At 48.5% G+C, this 20,617-nt stretch overlaps 1 protein-coding gene and 1 pseudogene across 1 annotated transcript; one reads left to right on the top strand and one right to left on the bottom strand.

Annotated features, from left to right (window-relative positions):
* Positions 1–5,688: 5,688 nt before the first annotated feature.
* KRT74 (keratin 74) lies at positions 5,689–14,070 on the bottom strand. Its single transcript, XM_024575581.3, has 9 exons — positions 13,538–14,070; positions 12,711–12,925; positions 12,218–12,278; positions 11,620–11,715; positions 10,957–11,121; positions 8,731–8,856; positions 7,109–7,329; positions 6,670–6,704; positions 5,689–6,190 (listed from the first exon to the last, which is right to left on the bottom strand). Exons 1-9 carry the CDS (start codon positions 14,006–14,008, stop codon positions 5,994–5,996), a joined length of 1,587 nt encoding a protein of 528 aa, XP_024431349.2. The 5' UTR covers positions 14,009–14,070; the 3' UTR covers positions 5,689–5,993.
* On the top strand, positions 9,709–10,476 carry LOC139440773 (small ribosomal subunit protein eS1 pseudogene; annotated as a pseudogene).
* Positions 14,071–20,617: the final 6,547 nt, after the last annotated feature.

The following is a 20,617-nucleotide window of genomic DNA, read 5'->3' as shown; positions in this document are numbered from 1 at the left end:
AGACAGAGTGGGGGTGCTTATGAGACAATTACATGTTTCTCATACCCATCATGCTTTTCCCTGATGTCATGCTCTGGGCTGCTCTCCCAACCTCCCACCCACCAAGGCAGGCTTGTCCTATCCTTGAAGACAAACCAAGACACACCTCCAGGAAGCCTCCCCATGCCCTCCTCAATTTTCTCAGATTTTCACACCCTCCCTCATAGGGTCCACTGCATCTTTCTGCACACAACCCTATTGCTTAGGTGTTGTGTGCATTTCTCCAGCCTAAAATGGTATAATAGGTCTCTCCATGGCCAGGCAATACTGTCAGCTCCTGCAGCCACAGGCTCCAGTGCTTGTGGTATGAACTGTGAGTGCTTCTTGCCAGCTGACAGGTGTGTTCCAACATGTCAGAGGACATGTGTGGATGCACATCTGTATGTGGATGGACATGAACATGGACATGAGCAGAATGTGTGTCCAGCCAGTAGGGACTGGCATGGCTGTTCTGGTTGTCTGCAGCTGACATTAACTATGATGGCTCAGTGCCTGATTGTACCAATTATTAAATATTTTCAGAATCTTCCATGGACATGAACCTGTGCATGAACAAGCACACGTCTACGCATGTGTACGTGGGTTTTTGATGACCAACCACCTGACAATGGGCCCCATCTTGAATTAGTTATTGCTTGTTGACCTCCTTTCTTCCATTCTTCTCCACTAGTGGCACACAAGCAAGAGTCGATTGCCTCATTTTCACTATACTTTTTTTCAATAATAGCCACGAGGTGATGTAGTGACGCACCGCTAGTGACTATGTAAGGGAATCCAATTTATTCATTCATTCATTCATTCAGTATCTTTGAGACCATAAAAGCAGGAGGCGTTCTGACTAGTTGGGCCTGTAAGAACATCCTTTCAAGGGGCAGGAAGATGGATAAGGTGACTTCTCAAGGTCACAGAGTATCCATTTCAACGAGACTTTCTCTACCAATGAACATGGATGAATCAGTTAAAGTCTCAAGGTATACCAAGTTTGGAACCTAGGGACAACATTTGTAAAGACCAGAAAAAGAGAAGAACAGAGGCAGAGGGAAAGGCACAGGCAGGAGAGGCAAGAAAGAGTGGATGAGGTTCCAGGGGACAGGGCGCACACATCCTGACTGCCGTCTTCTTTTGCAATCAGTAATTCATTTGCCAGTTACTGAGCTACCTCTCTGTGGAGATGAAGGAACAGAGAGGTCCCCAATCCTCCAGGCTTGCCCTTGATCAATCAAATGAAGGTTAAGTTATCTCCATCCTCCTCCTGGCCTCAACTACTCTCCCTTTTTTAAGGTTGCTATTTATTTATTTAAGGTTGCTATTTCCCATATGGTAAAAAAGGTGAAGAGCAATGTCCAGGAACACAGTTTCTCTGGCCTCTTCTCTGCTAACCCTCTCCCCCAAAGAGGAGTTTTATTTCTTATTTGGGTGAGATTCACATAACATAAAATTAACCATTTTAAAGTGAACATTTCTGTAGCGTACAGTATATTCACCACCTCTGCCTAGTTCCGAACATATTCATCCAAAAAAGAAACCTAGTATCCAGCAGGCACTTCCCATTCCTTCTACCCTGATCCCTGCAACTACCAAATCTCTCTGGATTCTAGACATTTCAGATTAATGGAATCATATAATATGTGACCTTTTGTGGCTGGCTTCTTTCATTTGGCATAATGTCTTCAAGGTTTAGCCATACTGTGGCATGTATCAGTATGTTAGTCCTTTCTATGGCTGAATAATATTCTATTGTATTAATGTGCCACAATTTTTTTATCCATTCATTCATTGATGGACATTTGGGCTGTGTCTTAGTCCTTTCAGGGTCCTATAACAAATCCCATAGACTGGTGGCTTATAAACAACAGAAATTTATTTCTTACAGTTCTGGAGTGTGGGAAGTCCAAGGTCAAGGTGCCAGCAGAGTTGAATTATGGAGAGAGCCCTCTTCCTGGTTCACAACCAGTGGCTTCTTGCTACGTCCTCGCTGGCGGACAAGGCTAGGTAGCTCTGTGGGTCTCTTTTACTAGAACACTAACCTCATTAACAAGGGTCCGACTCTTATAATACAAGCACTTCCCAAAGGCCCCACCTCCTAATACCATCATCTTTAGGGGTTAGAATTTCAACATACGAATTTAGGGGAGACATAAATATTCAGACCATAGCAGGCTGCTTACACCTTTGGCTGTTGTGAACATTGCTACTACGAATGTGCAAGTACATGTATTTGTTTAAGCACTGTTTTCAGTTCTTTTGGATATGTATGTGTAGGAGTGGAATTGCTCAGTCATATGACAATCCAATGCTTAATTTTACGAGGAAATGCCCAAGTGTTTTCCACACTGGCTAAACCATTTTATATTCCCACAAACAATGTATAAATGTTCTAATTTCTCCATATCCTCACGAACACTTTACTTACCATTATTTTTTATTACAGCGATTCTAGTGGGTATGAAATGGTACCTCATTGTGGTTTGGATTTGCATTACCTCGATGACTAATCATGTTGAACACTTTTTCATGTGCTTGTTGACCATTTGTATGTTTTCTCTGAACAAAGACCATTAAAGTCTTTTGCTCATTTTTTAATTGGGTTGTTTGTCTTTTTGTTGTCGAGTGATAAGAGTTCTTTATGTATTTTGGGTAACAGACCTTTATAAGAGACATGATTTGCAAATATTTTCTCATTCTGTAGGTTGTCTTTAAACTTTCTTAATAATGTCCTTTGAGGTACAGAAGTTTTTTATTTTGATGATGCCCAATTTATCTATTATCTCTTTTGTTGCTTATGCTTTTGGTGTCATATCTAAGAAATCCTTACCAATCCAAGGTCATGAAGACTTATCCTCATGTTTTATTCTAAGTTTGTTATGGTTTTAGCTCTTATATTTAGGTTGTTGATCCATTTTTTAGTTAATTTTTATATATGGTCTGAAGTAGGGGTCCAGCTCCATTCTTTTGCATGAAAGTATCTAATTGTCCCCAGAATCATTTGTTGAAGAGACTATTCTTTCTCCATTGAATGGTCTTGGCACCCTTATCAAAATGATCCTAGATGTATTGGTTTTACCGCACAAAATCTTTTATATACATTGTGCTGGATAGAAAGATCTTAAGAACATTATTCTCTTGGTGTCTCTTTTGGGGTGAAGCTCCCTTAAGTGTCTTCTAATTGCTAAACCCAATGAAGAATAAGGCCGGTCCTTGTCCTTAGAGACCCCAGGACTGATGGTGATGGACTCAGCCACAGAGAGAGATCATCTCAATCACATGTGGAGATATCACAGTGGAAGGGAGCATTGGGCACTGCAGCACCCTAGACAGTGGGCTCTCAGCCCAGCCAGGGGGCCAGGAGGAGTGGGTTCCTGAGCAGAATCTCAAACTAGCAATAAATGTTGCCCTGAAGCCTGAAGCCTGACCTGTGGAACTGAAGTCGGTCACTACTGGTCCTGACTCCATGCTTTCCCCTTTTGGACTTCAGAGAAATCTCCACACTGAGTCCTAAAGAAAGAGCAGTCACCCCAGTGCGCTTCTCAGGCTCTCATGCCCCATATGACAAAGAATCTCTTCATTTCTCATGTGAATAGCTGAAACTAGGGAGGCTGCCCCTCTATCATTCTCAACACCCCAACAGAAGACACGTCATCTCTGTCCCCTGAGATCACATTACCTTACCCCTGGCTCCTTCACTGTGCATCCAGCACTGGGCACAACACTCCAGCCTCACAGTTCAGTGGCCCAAGGAATGCCTGCATTGTAGCCCTGGAAGAGACAGTTCCATGGATGGCTCCTGGATTCCTCTAAAGGCTATTTCAAGATGTGGGTCCCATCCACCCCTCTACCCAAGCTCCTCTAACTGGGTCACTGGTAATTTGGTCTTTTGGGAAAAGCAGAGCATCAATGCTGGGAAGGACTTTAGGGGTTTCTATTCCTGGGGTTCATGCCCCAGGGAGTCCATGGATGAGCTTTGTGAGGGTTGGGGTGGTATCTGTGAACCTCTGAACATGCAGACATAATTCTGTATACTTTCCAAGGGAAGGGGTCCATAACTTTCATGAGATCTCAAAAGGGTCATGAGCCACCACCAGGTTAAGAACCACTGGTTTGATCCGAGAGTAGCAGGTGACTGGTTAGTGGCCAAGCTGCAACAGAACCCCATAACTCCCAGGGTGCTATTCCCGGTGCTCACAGTGATGGCCCAGTGGCATCAGAGAGAGGCTTTGGGCAGAAAGCCCACCAGACTCCTGGAATCTTGTCCTTCCTGAGGTTTATTGCATCCTGGCACACACAGAAGAGGACCTCCTTACTACAGGAAAGGCACAGTGAGGTCAATGGAGATGACAGCTTGGGACCAGAGGCCCCGCCCTCACTAAGCACCAACGCTGTTGTCCTGAAGTCTGTAGTGTGCGTACTTGTAACATAAAACCAATCAGAAAGCTGACTAAAGGGCTGAATTCTCCTAGCCAAAGCTGAGGGACATGGAAGTCCACTACTGACTTCAGAAAATTTGAGACCTCCCATCTATCACCAAAACAGGCATACAACACCTGCACCCAAATTTATTACGATGGTATGATTTAAGTTCTCTCTTCAGTAGTCTGTGTATGCACTCATCTATGTGGTTATTTGATAAAACTCCCTTCCTCTTCCAGGAAGTCTTCCTTGCTTAGTTTCTCCATTCGGGTCACTTCTCAGCATTGCTGCACTGGGCTGCACTTCCCTGATTTGCATTAGTGTGTAGCTTTGGAGGTGTGTCCATCTCTCCCACAAGCCTGAGATCAGCCCCAGAGCAGGCTGCTCTGGTCTGCCTCTAGCCTCCCAAAAGGCTTGTGCATGTGTGTGAGGTGGGGCACATTATCATTAGGGGAAATTTGGAGAGATTGACACACTGGCAGGAGGGCACCTCTGATGTTACTCAAAGGCAGTTTATTGAATATACAGCAGAAATTCAAAGTCCTTGGCTCAAGCAAAGGAGGAAGTGGGTGTTGCCATTCTTAGGAATATTTACATTAAGAGCCATGACTTCTGGGCTGGGAGTTACCACCAGAAACAGATCAACTTCCTCTTGCTGAACACAGCTCATGGCAACAGGGATTAAGTCAGAAACTACTGTAAGACACAGCCCCAGAGAGAAAAACCGAAGATAAATCACACACATACCCACAGTCCTTGACAAAAAGGCAGCGTAACTATGCTGCCTTCATCAAAAGAATCATGAATTTGACATTCCCTTTGTTAGTCACACCATGGTGAGAACACAGACCCTGGGGTCAGCTAAAGTTGGCTCATTTGCTGACCTGGCACTCAATGGGCTACAGGAACAAGTTCTGCAGCCTCTCAGAGGATAGGGCTTCTCATCTGTCCCAGGGATGTTGACTATATCTTGCAAGATGGATGAGAATTAAAGGCCATGCAGGTAGGGAGCTTGGTACATAGTAAGTTCTTCACACTTGGTAGTAGCTATTGCTGATAGTGAAGGTAGTGGGTGGGTGGCACAGGTGGCAGAAGACTCCCAGTTCTCCTTCACTTGGCCTGTGAACATGGGCACAGATGGTGTCTGAGAGTATACACATTTTCTCCTGAATGATGGAGTAGTTCTACAAAGACCTTTCCCCCTTCCCTCCCCACTCTCCCTCCTTCACTCCTTGGCTCTCCTCTTCTCTCTGTAGGGATAACCATAGCTACCCAGGGCCTAGAAGATAATTAGAGCTTGTTCCCCAAAGACCTCTGTCAGTTGAAGGCAACAGGGACAACGAGATGTCACAAAGTCCACATGGGACCTGCTGAAACAGGGAGATGACAACTCTAACCAGAACTTGACAGTAAGATAAGGCATGGCACAGATGGCTGGGGGTTTTAGGACTCAAGGTGGGGGATCGGGGTGTGGCAGGTATCTTCAGTCAGGGTATCGGCCAGGGCATCTCTTCTCTGCGGTGCTGAAGTGAGTGGGGTCGTGTGGCTTATCGGGTGGCTTTCCTGGCTGGGGCACTGACAGGGATGCTCTTTCCTTGGGAGTCCTTGGGATCTCCCCCTCGTGCCCCTTTGGTCCTGGTCTGCTCACTCCGGGTGCTGCTGGAGCTTCCCTCTGCACCACTAGCACCGAGGTTGGTGCTGGTGGAGGAGCCGGGGTGGTAGCTGCTTGCATTGCTGATGACAGCTGAGGAGAAAGCCAAGAGCCGGGAAGGAGGGCAGTGGGGTCAGTCAGCAAGTGAGCCAACCCCCTGAATCCCACAGCAACCCTCAGCATCAAGAAACGGCACTAAGATGAACTGAGACTTTATTGTGAGCCTGGCTTTGCATGAGGTGAAGCCCACACAGGACAGGACAGACACACTCCCTCCTGGAGATTCTAGGATCATTTGGCTCCCAAGGCCATAATCTCAGCCCTTTCTCTTGATGATTGATGATGATGCCCCAGGGAAAAGCTAGAAAGGACTTGGTATGGGCTTCAGTCACTGTTTCCATGGGACAAAAGGAGACTAGGTTTCCTGTGAAGCCTGAGAACCTTCACAACAGTACCAGAAACTCCCAACTCTGGGGAGGCAATGAGTGGAGGTGGCATCACCTTATCCTGGGGTCCCCAGCTTTCCCATCCTGTCAGAATCCCCACCCAACACATCTCTCGGGGATACTCACAGATGCTCACAGAGGATGTATTCTCACCAGACATCCTGAAAAGCAAAGTTAGAAAAGGAGAAAACCTCAGGAACGTGTCCGGATTCAGCTAAGCCTTGATGGGCTCCTGCTTTTATGTGTATACAGTTTTAATTCATCCTTATAGCAACCCATGAGATGGATCTTATAATCCTAATTTTGTAGATGAGAAAATAGAGACACAGGGACATTAAATAATTTACCAGAGCCAAACAGCTAGTATGTGGCAAAGCCAGTATTAAACCCAGGTTTGTCTGGCCCCACTGGCTCTTTTCACAGCTCCACTAATCATCTGTGCTTCATGGCTCATGTCTTACCTCCTCTTACAGGAAGCTCCCAAATAGCTCCTCATCCCAGTGTGGAGCTATCCACAACCTCTTTTCCCTTGGCACCACACCATTCCCCACCCTCACCCCCTTACCGGCACTCCTCGCCCTCCAGCAGCTTCCTGTAGGTGGCGATCTCCATGTCCAGGGCCAGCTTCAGGCTCATGAGCTCCTGGTACTCCCGCAGCATCCGGGCCAGCTCTTCCTTGGCCTGGTGCAGGGCAGACTCCATCTCATCCAGTTTGGCCTGGGCATCCTTCAGGGCGTTGTCTCCCCTCTGCTCAGCATCAGCAATAGCTGTCTCCAGGTTGATGCACTAAAAGGCAAAGCACAGGGAGATCATCAAAACACAAAATAATTTTCAGATCTTAAAGGTTAGATAGCATATCCCCCTCCCTTTACAGATAAGGCCCGAGGTGACAGCAGGTAATAGCCGCAGGGCCAATACCAGAACCTGGGACTCCTCTATTTTCTGTTGCAGATGGATGCTTAAAGCTGCTGTGAAACGCTGTCAGAGAAGTTGCATTTCAGGAGTGCAAGCAGAGACTTCGATGTTTGAAAAGCTGTCTGGAAGCCATCAATGGCTGTAGGTTCCAAGTATGTTAGGTCCAAAAGAATCATGCTGAGACCCCAGCCACTAAGGATCAGATAGCACACCAATGCCACTGTGATGGGATTTCTGCCTGTGAGACATCTCCCAGCAGGACCTCTTCCTGCCCAACAGCACCAAGAGTGAGTGCTTCTGGACTATTCCAGCACTCTGTGATGGTGGTCTGTGTAGATGGTCCCCAAGTCTAGCCTGAATGGGTCAAGGAGTCTTTCCTTAGAGCAGGAGGTTAAGGGACAGAAATTAGACCCATGGCTTCAGAAACTGGGCTCTGACAACATCTAGCAGCCTGTGATGACAGGCACTAACAGAGGGTGAGCAGTCTGCATGCAGAGTCAGGAAGCTGTCCCCTGTTCCCAGCATGGCCTGTGTGGAAGCTTGTGAGGTGCAGGGAGGAGAGCGGGCTCTGATCTTCCAGTTTGACAGTTCTGTCACTGGCTGAATTGACCTGGTTCTTTGGGGAGAACACAGGAAGTGTTCTCCACCCCTTAAAATCATCTCCCCGCAGACACAGGGGTTAAGGTTTGCTGCTTCCAGGTAAGACAGGACGCCTCACGTGAAATAGAAATGGTACTGAAACACATGGCAGGGTGCCAGGAGGCCTTGCCTGCTGTCCTTCTCACTCGGCCACCCCGAGGGGCCCTAGATGCACACACACTGCACATGTGTTGAGTGCCGGGTGGGAGGAGGAGGCGTGGGGTCTGCCCTCAGAGGGTCACACCTGAAGGGGACATGGGGCCAGTTCACTGCACACAGAAAAGGTCTGAGAAAGAAGGAAAAAGGAAAAGGAAGCCTGGATTTTAATCCTGGTTCTGTTAATAACCAGCTAGGGAACCTGGGCAAGTCTCTTCCCCTCCCCAGTTCAGTTTCCTTATCTAAACTGTGGAGTCAGATGAAATAAGCTCCAGGCCCCTCCCAATTCCAAGCAGGGTGCCTGCTTTAGTAGCAGGGGTACTGAGGCAAGGTGGGGAGGAGGGACTGTGGATGGCTGAGGGGCTCCCAAACCCAGATGGAGTGGGGGGGGTTGCTTTTTACTAAAGAGTGGGCTCCAATTTCTCCATCACAGAGGGCGCAGCTGACCCTGGTGCTGTCTGTGGAGTTGCTGCCCACCTGCTTCTGCACACTGGCGGTCTCACCCTGGGTCCTCTGAATGAGCCGGTTCAGCTCTGATGTCTCACTCTTGGTCTTCTTAAGGTCGTCACCATGCCGGCTGGCTGCCAGCTGCAGCTCCTGGATCTGGTTTCCCAGAGATAGGAAATTAGTGAGGAGAGAGGACTGTCCACTCCCCTTCAAGGTAGGGGAAGTGTCCTGAACAAGCACTTCTCCCACCTCTGAAATGGAGAGGTGGCTCTGGGGCAGACGTTGGTGGAGTCAGGACTTGGGCATACTTCCAGCTGTTTGGTGGTCGTTCTGACCAAGAAATCTACTTGCTTGTCTAAGCAGATCCTGTTTGCTGGGCCTATCCTCTTTCTCATCACTCTGCCTAGTCGTTCCTGGGTTGCATAAAGGAAAGAGGCAGTTTGCATTTATGAAGCACTTCCAAAATAGAAGAAGAGCTCTGACCCTTTCCATTTATTTAGTACTTTTTTTTTTAGGAGCCTCCTTTAAAGGCTAGGTTCTGTTCAGGTCCTGGGGATACAGCTGCGAACAGGATAGGTGAGGTCCCTGCCCCCATGAAATGTACATTGTCTTGCAACCCTTTCATATGAACAGGCAGAGGGCCGAGGAAGCCGAGAGCAGCTCATATCCTCATGGTGGTGGGATTTTTGGCTCAGGACTTGTAGCTCAAATCTTCCCCTCTCCCATTGGCCAGTCCTCCAGAGAAGAGGGGCTCCCATGGCCATAGATGGAGACAAGGAACCTGTGTCCTTGCTCTTTGGGGGCTTTAGTGACTATGAAAAGGAGTGCAGGAGTGGAGTTCTGAGAGCCCAGGTAAAGCGTCTTCTCAATGACATCCCAAAAGGGTTTTACTCCAAAGCATAACTCCTCTTACCCAGAAGTCTCCTAGAATTCTACTTTCTCCTCTTGGAAGTCCTCCCACACTGATTGGAAAAGAGGTCCTAGCTTTTCAGCTCTCTGAGCAGCACCATGGTGGTTGGCAAGAATGAGCACCTTACGAAAGGTGGCGAAAAGGAAGCCAAGAAGAAAGAGTTTGATCCATTTTCTAAGAAAGATCGGTGTGATGTGAAAGCACTAGTCATGTTTGATGTAAGAAATATTGGAAAAACATTAGTCACAAGAACTCAAGGAATCAAAATTGCATCTGATAGTCTCACAGGTTGTGGTTTTGAAGTAATGGGGTCGCATTTAGAAAACGCAAGCTAATTACTGAGGACAGTCAGGGCAAAAACTGCCCAACTAGTTTCCATGGCATGGATCTTACCCATGACAAAATGTGCTCCGTGGTCAGAAAACGGCAGACCGTGATCAAAGCACATGTTGATGTCAAGACTACTGAGGGTTATTGGCCTTGTCTATTCTGTGTTAGTTATACTAAAAAACGCAACAATTGGATTAGGAAGACCTCTTATGCTCAGCATCAACAGGTGAGACAAATCTGGAAGAAGATGATGGAAACCATGACCTGGGAGGTGCAGACAAATGACTTGGATGAAGTGGTCAATAAGTTGACCCCAGACAGCACTGGAAAGACACAGAAAAGCCTGCCAATCTGTTTTTCTGCTCCATGATGTCTGTTAGAAAAGTCAAAATGCTGAAGAAGCCCAGGTGTGAACTGGGAAAACTCAAGGAGCTTCATGGTAAAGGTGGCAGTTATGGAAAAGCTACTGGGGATGAGACAGGGCTAAAATTGAATGAGCTGATAGATATGAGCCCTCAGTCCAAGAATCTATTTAACATTCATACTTTTAATGATGACAAATAAAAATCCCATTTGTGATTTTAAAAAGAAAAGAAAAAGATACAAAGAAAAGAGCTCTTGGCTTCCGCTTCTTCACCTTCGGCCTACTCCAGCTCACCCATAGCCACTGTCCTTCATATCTGTTCCTCTCCTTCTGCCCCATGGCAATGGCTCCAGCCCCTGGAAATACTTTCGTTTTATAACAAGAACACCTTGTTTTTTGACCCCACCAGAGGTTTGCCTGTCCTTTTCTGTTGGATATGCCTATTCATGCCAGTTTTATGATTTATCTTTGATAATGGTCTCTGCTGAGGATTCTTTTTGGGCAAAATGTCATTAAACCATTGATTATAACCACTTTTTCACTCAGCACATCTACAAAAGTATCTCTCCCATTCACTAGCGGAGGTGTCCTTTCCCAAAAAAGGAAGGACTGGTGGAGGAAAGAGACCCCCCGCCCCCACCCCAGTGCCCACCTTGCTCTGGTACAAGGCCTCGGCTTCAGCCTTGCTCTTCAGGGCAATCTTTTCGTACTGGGCGCGGACCTCAGCGATGATGCTATCCAAATTCAGGTCCCGGTTGTTGTCCATGGATAGGATGACGGAGGTCTCACTGGTGTGAGTCTGGATCTGGGCCATCTCCTGAGTTGGAAAGTGAGGACAGAGTCAGGGTCTCCTAGGTTCCCTCCTGTTCCCATCAGTCTTCTGGGCCTGCAGCCCCAGGCAGAATGAGTGAAAGTGGAGGCAGGAAGTGCTTGCTGGAGTTCTCTCTTTTGGAGCCAAGGGAGAAGGCTCACAGTAGCAAGACACGCCATAAGGCAACAGGCAGTGGGAGACATTTCCTACAATTTACAGCATCAAGAATTTGTGCTTTAGTAGGACTTCATGGGGTCATTTTTTTCCTGCCTGTGAGCAAGGTCACTAGCGTGGCTCAGATGAGATTGCCTCCTTTGTCTATGGTCTCTGGAGACAAGGATCCTACACTTCCATGATCTCCCAGTGCAGGGTTTTGCGCCTTTACATCAAAACAGCCTTTGTACTTTTTATCCTAAGTCTCTCCTATCGGCATCTCCCTGGAAAAGCCAGGTGAAGTTCTCAGCTGGAAAGAGGTGGAATGGGGAGGGGGAGGAGTGTCCTCACCGCATCGTACAGACACTTGAGGAACTTGATGTCTTTCTCCAGAGAGTCCACTTTGGCCTGGAGCTCTACCTTGACCACGTAGGCTGCATCAGCATCCTGCCAAGAGGCACCCAGAACCATTGGTCCATACAAACCTCATTCCATCAGATGTCCTGTCCTTTCCCCAAAGCCATCTGATTTTTCTATGTTTTGCCCACAAAGGGAAGCATATCGATGAATAAAATTATTCAACATTGCATTTCTCTCCAACCCACCGAACCTTTGGGAATAGGGAAAGAAGAATGTGGACTGCTCTTTGTCTGTTACACCTGAATAAAACAAAGCTCAGAGAGGCAAAGTGAGTTTCCTCAAGTCACACAGGAAGGCTGAGCTGAACCAGAGTTTCCCAATTGCCAGACCAGAATTCCCTCCTATCTGTCTCTGTCAGTTTCCTGGGTGTGTGCCCTGCCTCTTCTACTTGCTGGAGACCAGAACTATGACTCCATCCCCATTCAGGCACCAGCCCCTCCTCAGGAGGCCTGGGTAGAAGTCCTGAGCAGAGCTGGTTAGGATGGGGGTGCACAAGAGACCAGAGTCCTTAGGCTTTTCTCTCCCTTACCTTCTTGAGCACCACAAACTCATTCTCAGCTGCTGTGCGCTGATTAATCTCCACCTCATACCTGTGGGCCAGGAAAGAAGCGAGCAGAGGCCTCAGTCCTAATAGCCAAGTAACCTTGTCTTCCCTCTGATCAAGCAAGTGCTCAGGATACAGAGCCCCCACAAGATCTCTGAGAGGTGAGCACTGCACAGACTTGTGGTAGCATTACTGTGTCCCTGAGTTATGTCATTTATATTCTACTTGCTGGATCCTAGGAAAATATTCAGGTGCCTATTATGCTCCCCAAATTGGCCAGTGAAGCAGCAGACAGTAGATTAATGAGCATAGGAACTTCTTCCTATCAACCAGATAGGAAGATATCAAACAAAGTACATTTATTCCCCCCATCCAGAGAAGAAGTGTGAACCCCTGACCCTGGGCTTGCTCCCACCCCTCCTAAAGTGGCTCATAAATCTGGGAACATGACCCATGAAGTTTGGCGGTCCCTGCTCACCTTTTCTTGTAGTCCTCCACCAGGTCCCGCATGCCCTTCAGCTCAGAGTCCAGCCTCCCCCTGTCCCCGGACAGCATCTCCAGCTGCTTCCGCAGGGTGCTGATGTAGCCCTCATACACGGGCTCCAGGTTGTTCTTGCAGTTGTTCAGGTCCAGCTGCTGCAGCAGCTCCCACTTGGTCTCCAGCACCTGGTTCTGCTGCTCCAGGAACCGCACCTGGAACCACAGTGGATGCTGTCGTGTCCAGTGGACATGTACCATTGACTCCCCAGGTTATATAGATTTTTTCCTGAAGTTATTTGACTCAAGTCTTGACTCTCCTCATGGAATTCCATATAAACTAGACCCTTTACAAGCGCTCATTCCACAGCCTTCTGGACAAAATCCATCACTGATAAAGGAGAGTCCACAGCTTTCTTCTGACACTTGACCCAGCACCCAGGAGATGTTCTGCCTTGTGTCTGTGTATGTTTCTTCTGTACCATGAGCTTTTCCCTATAAATAGCATGAATTCTATTAACCCCTCATCTCATTTAAAGGGCTGAAGGTTCATCCAAACATCCTCTAGAAACCCATCACTTCTTTCTCAAGGTTTCTGAATAGCTACCCTTTACCCAATTTCCCACCTTTCCCTGTTGCCCAGAGCGAGCAACACATTCATTTATTTCTTTGTGCTGCCCAGCTTATAGGTCCGTTCCCTGCATTATGATCAGAGAGCCTTTCTTGAGGTCCAACAGCCTTTCCATTCACAATTCCCTGTGCACTCCCAGGCAGCCAACATCACTCATGTCTCACTGGACTGTCTTATCCTCCTCCTGTGAGACCCACCTTGTCAATGAAGGAGGCAAATTTGTTGTTCAGTGCCTTGATCTGCTCCCTCTCCTGGGTGCGCACTTGCTGGATCTTGGGGTCCAACTCCACGTTGAGGGGGGCCAGGAGGTTCTTGTTGACAGTGACCTGATGGATGCCCCCAGGTAGAGACATGGATGGGCACACAGGCCCCAGGGCAATACTGCCAAACACACTGCCAGCAAAGCCAGAGGCCCGGCCTCTTCCATACCCAGAACCAGGCCAAAAGCTGTAACCTCCGGTCCGAACACCACCAGCAGCCACTTTGAGGGAAACACACCGATCCCCTCCGAGGCTATAGAGGCTCCGACTGCCAAAGCCAGCCCCAGCTCCTTTGCCAACCCCACGGTGAGAAGCCACACTGCCCACAGCCTTCCTCAACACCACTGCCGAGCACCTACTGAAGCTACCCTTGTCACCACCAGATTTGATGTTCAGCTGCCGACTCATGGTGGGAAAGAGGGAGTTGACAGAGCTGGAGAAAAGCAATCACCACCAGAGAGAACACTGATGGTATACCCAGCACGCTGGCTCCTTTTATCCTGTCGAGCCCTAGACACCGGAAAAGGGCGTCTCTCCACTCTTTCTTCTCCTCCTGCTAAAGGGCCAGGGGCCAAAGGCAATTTGCAGAACAGATATCTCCAAGCCCTTTGCAGCAACAAAGAACCTCTGATAGCGAGCAGAATATGCTGTCCTTGCAGACTGGGAGGGATCTAATCGGCTGTTTCTCTGCGCTTCTAATTATGGACCTAGAGAGTTATCCCCTTCAGAGATCTTCTACCTTTGTTTTTCCAGGACTGACTCCTTCTAGCTTATCTACCACAAAGGAGCAGGGGAAATGCCTGACGTTATACAAGAGAGCTCCCAAAAATCCCAGGTTCCTCCCAGAGGCCCCATCTCCCTATTATCTGGTCTTATTGGGGAGCTGGGGTGTGCATGCTGGAGAAGAAGAGACTTGAAAAGGACATAATGGGTGTCTTTAAAGATCTGGACTCAAGAAAGAAGTTCCAGGGGCCACCTTCTGGGTCACCCTAAGAACCACAGCTCTCCAGCAATGGAATTGACCCCAGGAAGACAGTGGAAGGGTCTGCATGGCCTCCCAGGAGGGGCACTGTCTGGGGTTTTCCGTACTGAGCAGGGCCTGCCTAGTGGTGACCTTGACTTTGCCTTTTCAACAATGTGAACCTTTTCAGGAGCTGGCAGTTCTTGCAGCTGAATTTTTTCTCCTGGACAAGGTGATCTGATCCATCCTAGGAGGTCAGGCCATGCAACAGCCTCAGGAGCTGGGACATTAGCTCTTCTCTCTCTGGGGAAACACTCCATGCCCAGTGACCAAGGTACAGAAGACCCTGAGGCTCACCCCTGGGTTCAGGGTGGGCTGTTCTGTGTTTCTTGATCACTTCAAGAAGCCACTCATTCGTGGAACAGAAGGGACCAGCCCTTTATAGCTCAGGTAGTACTGGGAAGGGGGTGGGGAATTGTTTAAAACATTATTTCAAAAACAGGCACCTGATAGCTGTCCTAATGCAAGACTCTGACCACTTCTGTAACTAAATTAGAACACCTTGACCCACTTGGATCAGCCAGAGGGTAGTAGACAACTGCTCTGGCTGTTGGAGAAGGGAAAGGGAGAGACAGTGAGCTGAGCAGCAGGTGAGTGTGGGCCAGGCACGCTGCCTCTGAGGGTTCTCCCTTCAGTGTTCGCCTCACAGCCCAGAGGCAGCAGTGGAAGCTCCTTCTTCAGGGACCCTGCCTCCCAACCTTCCTAGCAGGGCCTAGCCCGAGGGCAGGAGAGGGCATAACTGGAGTGAGTTCTTGTGTGTGAGTGCTGATGTCTGACCCTGACTGGGGATGACTAACATGTGGATGCAGCCCCCAGGGAGCCTGAAGACCAAGGAGAGGAATCCACACAGAGATCTTCATCAGGGCCAGTGCTCTGGAATAACAGAAAACCACTGTGAACAGGGATCAGAGGTGCGCTGGGGAGGAGGGACTCATTGTGATTTGGGTTTAGGGGTCTCCAGAAGGCCAGGTGTAGGCTCCCAACAGCACTCGTCACAGGGGCTGGCTCAGAGTAGGCTCTCGCAAGCAACAGGATTGAAGTATGACTTGCAGTAGTAGGAGCAATGGTGGCAGCAATAAAATCAGTTTGTGGCCATAGTGACAGTAGTAACAACAAGAGTTAACATTGACTGTTCACTTTGCATGGGCCAGACATTGTGCCAGGCCCTACAAGAATTTCTAATCTAACCCTCACATTACAAACTTCACTTTGCAGTTGAAGAAACTGAGGCTTAGAGATGTTCATGAACTTGCCCAGGTCACTCAGCTAGGAAGCCAGAGCTGGGACTGGAATTCAAGTGTGGCTGGTTTCAAAGTCCCTGTTCCTAACCATCATCATCACATAATGTCATAGAGATGAGTCAGAGCCAAAGATGCAAAGACTTTCTGACACATGAGACAAGTGTGACAGCCATGGGCCTCTGAGTTCCTCGTGCTGATGGATTTTTGGGGTTTTTTGGTTTTGTTTTTTTGGTTTTGTTTTTTTGGTGAGACGAGTTGATAGAAGGGGAGGGTGTCCCCAAACTGGGGCAACTGGCTTATGTTAGATGGTTGCTACAGATTAGACATCACCCTAGGGTTCAGAGAGAGCGTCAGCCAAAATGGGGATGAGCAGAGGGAGGAAAAGACTCGTTTTCATGCAGGGCTATTTTATTCTAGACCCCTGTCCCAGTAACCTTCCCTGAGGAGCTCTCAATGGGAAATACATGTGGTTTGGGCGAGCTGAGGCTCCTGAGTTTTCTGGGTCCAGTTCGCCCCACTGCTGTCTGGCCAAGTGTGAACCCTATCTCCTAGGGAGGCTGGACCTCTTACCAGAGACCTTAATAAAAGAAAACTTAGAAAGTAGGAAAGGTATGAAGCTAGATCTTCAAGGCTGGAGAAGATTTAGGGTGAAGAAAAAGCAGAGTTTTATGTGCCTGGGAAAATGCCTCAGAATGAACCAAGCCCATTCACGTTCCAAAGTGACTGGTTGGGGAGAGCCAGGACTAGGGCTGAGGTCCCGGCGCCTTTTTGTATACATTCCACACACACTCAATGAGTGCCTCCCTGTGCCAGGCCTTGTGCCAGGGGCTGGCGAGTAAGGGTCTAGTGGTGGTGATGATGGTGATGATGATGGTGGCAGCGGTAGTTGTGAAGAAGGAAGAGGAGGAGCCAGAAGGGGATTCCCAGACAACAGTGCTGTGACCATGGCCACCCACAGGTCCCCGCCTGCCCCTCTCCACTGACTTAGGGATTGTAATTACAGGGAATTTTCTTTGACCTACACAGTAAGATCTCTGATAGCCCCAATTTTCACTGTATTGGTTACCCTTTAATTAGTCATACACTCCACTCCCCAGTTTTGTGTTCATTGGACTAATAAGGGTCCCAAGGCCTGAAGAGATTGGTTTATTATAAAACTGAGGGCCTACTGTATGGACCACTCCATGCTGGACACTGAGAGAGGGAGATATCTAAGACCTTCTCCCTCCCCTCTAAGAAATTGGATTGACCTGGAGGAGACAAAAATATAAGCCCATGAACATTGTTTTGCTGTTGTTATTGTTGTCATTAACTGCACATGTGTGTGTTAATAATGTGCTTAAAGAGTGGCTCAGATAAGTTATTATTGAAATTCTGATTCTTTGAAAAAAGTCAGAATAAAATACATTGGACTCTGTGAGGTGAGGGTTGAACTGGAAGATGGGCCAGACGGGATGGGTGCACAGTGCAGTGAGCAGCCCAGGTGGACTGGAGGGGAAGGCCTGACTTGGGAAGCAGAGGTTAAGGGGAGAAAGATAGTGGCTAAGACAGTTTCGTTCTCCCTGCAGACAGTGTGGAATCATACGAGGGTCATGAGGGGAAGAAACATCACTGAGCCAGTCACTTTAGGTTAAAGAACAAGCACCCATGTCACACAAGGAGAACTATGGGAGAGATCAGGACCCCAGAGAGCCCTGAGGGTGCTGAGTCCAGTTCTGCGGTAATCTCCTGCCATCTATATGAGGGATACTCCTGAAGGGTGACGGTCCCACTCCACCGAGCAAACCACCCTGGATGTAAATAGAAAGCAGTGCCATGAATAATCCCAAATGGATGTATCCAAAGTCATCTGCTTGGTTGGAAAATGGATCCTGAAGGTCATTTTTCTCTAGTCCGTTGGTTTTTTGACTACTCTTGGGCACAGTTGAGAAAACCAGCATTCTGTAGATAATGTCATTAATGAAAAGAGGAAGAAGCTTGAAGGATTTTTAACCTAACTTTGGGGCAGACAAGATCTGGGGACAAACCACAGTGCCTTAGAATTGAAAAGGACTTCAGTTCTCTGATTATCTGAAAACGAGCCCAGTGCAGAAACCTGATGCTCTTTGCCTGCCTGAACCAGTTTGAAAGGAGCCTGTTTTTCCATCCTCTTCCAGAGTTGGCTGACTCAAACAATAGATTCATCTGCTTCTCTCCCCTTCCTCCCCCTCCCCTCCCAACACCCTTTACCTGCCTGACATGGAATTCTCTGGGTGCTGGCATATTGAGTCCCATGGTAAATAAGATATGCACCCAACCCGGAGGGCAGTCTGTGCTCCAGACTGAACAACTGTCCCAGTTTCCCAGGACTGATGGTTTGTCCAGTGCTACAACCTGGACAGTTCGGGAAAACCTGGATGGTCGGTCACCCTACCATCACCCATTTTATGGCAGGATTCAGAATACCAGATTCCCCAGTAGTTTGTAAGAGTCATTGAAGTTACATCCCTCCAAGTGTACAAAACTTAAATATTCAAGCAATTCACTGGGTTCTCTCCATCCCTGCTAGTCCCTCTTCCCCCTGCCTTACCCCTACACACATGTATTAACATGAATCTTCCAGACTATTAAGAGCATAGGTAGCTGAATCACATCGATTTAAATTCAGTTTCACTGTTATCAAAAGCAGGCGCTGCACTGAATGAAAGCCCAGACAGGCAGTCAGCAGGCTCCAAACCCCCACTGGTGCCGCTTCAGTGCGGAAGACGTGGTGCAGTAAGCCTCTATCTAGTAAAACTTATCAGAGGATGTTCAGTGGCGTGACACCTGGCGGTGGCTCCCTCAGCACAGCTAGCTGTAGAACTTTCTAGCGGCACTCCTTGGCATCTCTGCCAAACACCCCTCTCTGAGCCTAGGGCCTTCCCCATGCCCCTCAGCATTGGCATCTCCTTCCTTCTGTCTGGTGTAGCCCAGCTCAGGAGGGGCATGTCCCCGTGCTTCCTGCCTCAGGAGAGAAATGTCACAGCACTTTAACCAAGTGGCTGCCGGCCCTTAGGGCGCCTTTGTGCTCTTAGAAGGACGTAGCCCTTCACCTTGTACCTAGCTGAATTTCAGGCCCCACTTCCCCTCACCAGCCCCTAGCACCTGGTACAACCGGCAGGGCCGTCCAGGCAGCCCTGGGTGCTTTCCTGAATCTCAAAGATAAGCTCACATTATCCAGGTGAGCTGAAGTCTTTGGCCAAAATGCTTGTGCCCTCAGAGGATGATCATCAGCATCCCCAAGCTTCCCCCTTCATTCTCTCCTACTCCTCCAGGCTGGATGAGCTTTGTCTTCCAGTCCCCTGAGTCTTTTCCTCTCTGAGCCCTCAGGGAAAGTTGTGGTCCCCCAGCTCCTCTCTCTGTCCACTCTGGGCTCCATCCACTGTTAACTGCCTGTCCCGCTTCCCTCTGGCTCAGGGACCTGCAGACTCTTCCATTTTTCCCAGCCTCAGTGTCCTATTGCCCACCACACATCCTGGCCTGTGTCTCACTAAGCTCTTCCATGCTCCTTTCTCTCTCTCCTCCCTCCACCCCCCGGTCCTCGGGCTTTATGACTGAACACCTAGTCCTTTAGTGTCCATCAAGCAGTCTTTAGTTCTCTTCCTTTCCTCTTTTTTAAAAGACAAGCTCTCTGGGCTCTTTCCAATCCCCACCCCCAGCACCTTCCCAGTCATCACAGGGAGCTTTCCTCTGAGCTTGAAGGCACAGAGGCATGTAGGACAAGTGCGGTCTTGCTCTAGGAAGGACACGTTTACTTCCAACTGCGTGTTTCAAAATACCACCAGGTCCCCATTTCTGTATTATTTCATCCAACTCCTTACCTTAGACCCCACCACCCCCAACCACTTCTGGAAGAAGTTGGTAGGTATTTTCTGACCCCCAAGTCCCTTTGTTGCATGATTCTTTTTTTTCTTTTTTCTTTTTTCTTTTTTTTTTGAAAGAGAACAGAAAGGCTGGGGGAAGTGCCTTAATCTTTCGATTGTGCTTGTGAAGTCTGAAGCTTGATCCGCCTCTTCCTTTACCCATTTCCAAAGCAAACAAGCTGGCTGCACAGCAGGTGGTAATTAAGCCAGTCTTCACTAATGACATGTTCTCTATCTCCCATCTCAGCGCAGCCCTGTCCAAACAGGAGGGAGGTCATTCCTGCCCCCACCTGTCCCCTAGGAAGAAGCTGCTGGAGAGGTGGGCTGGGCCTGGGGCGGGGGGTGGGGGGGGGACCTGCCTCAGGTGTGAGGGAATGACCATCACTCTTTCCTGTGCCCACATTATAACCGAGCCTGCTATACCCTAGGGACAGAGTTGGGAGAAGGACTTAAACACCCAGGCAGGGCAAAAGAACTGAAGGGCCTGGATGACCACAGGCAAGGTAAAAACTGGGAGGAAAAAATGTAAAGTAGGACATCAAGAAAGACATATTTAAAAAATAAGTGAGTGTTTTAGGAAAAAGGAACTAGAAAAGACTGGATCAGTGAGGAGGGATGGGTGTATCCCGAGCGAGGGTAGGGGTTAAAATGCAGAGAGGGTAGAGGATGAGCCCACCCAGAGGCTGGAGGCACAGGCCTGCTGGGAAGGAAGGAATGAGCTACCTACTGACTGCAAGGAACCTCCTTCCTCGCTGCTGTGCTGAGGGGCCCTGGGCACCACCCTCTGGGTCGCAAGCCTGCCATGGATGAAGGGGCTCAGGCCATTGGGAGTTAGGTGATGCTCAGTGCTGGCACCTGAGGCTGGGGTCAGAGT

This window comes from Desmodus rotundus, chromosome 3 (assembly GCF_022682495.2).
Source record: "Desmodus rotundus isolate HL8 chromosome 3, HLdesRot8A.1, whole genome shotgun sequence".
Classification (NCBI taxonomy): Eukaryota; Metazoa; Chordata; class Mammalia; order Chiroptera; family Phyllostomidae; genus Desmodus; species Desmodus rotundus.
The sequence above is the reverse complement of the archived record's forward strand: the minus strand, read 5'-3'. Positions and strand labels throughout refer to the sequence as shown.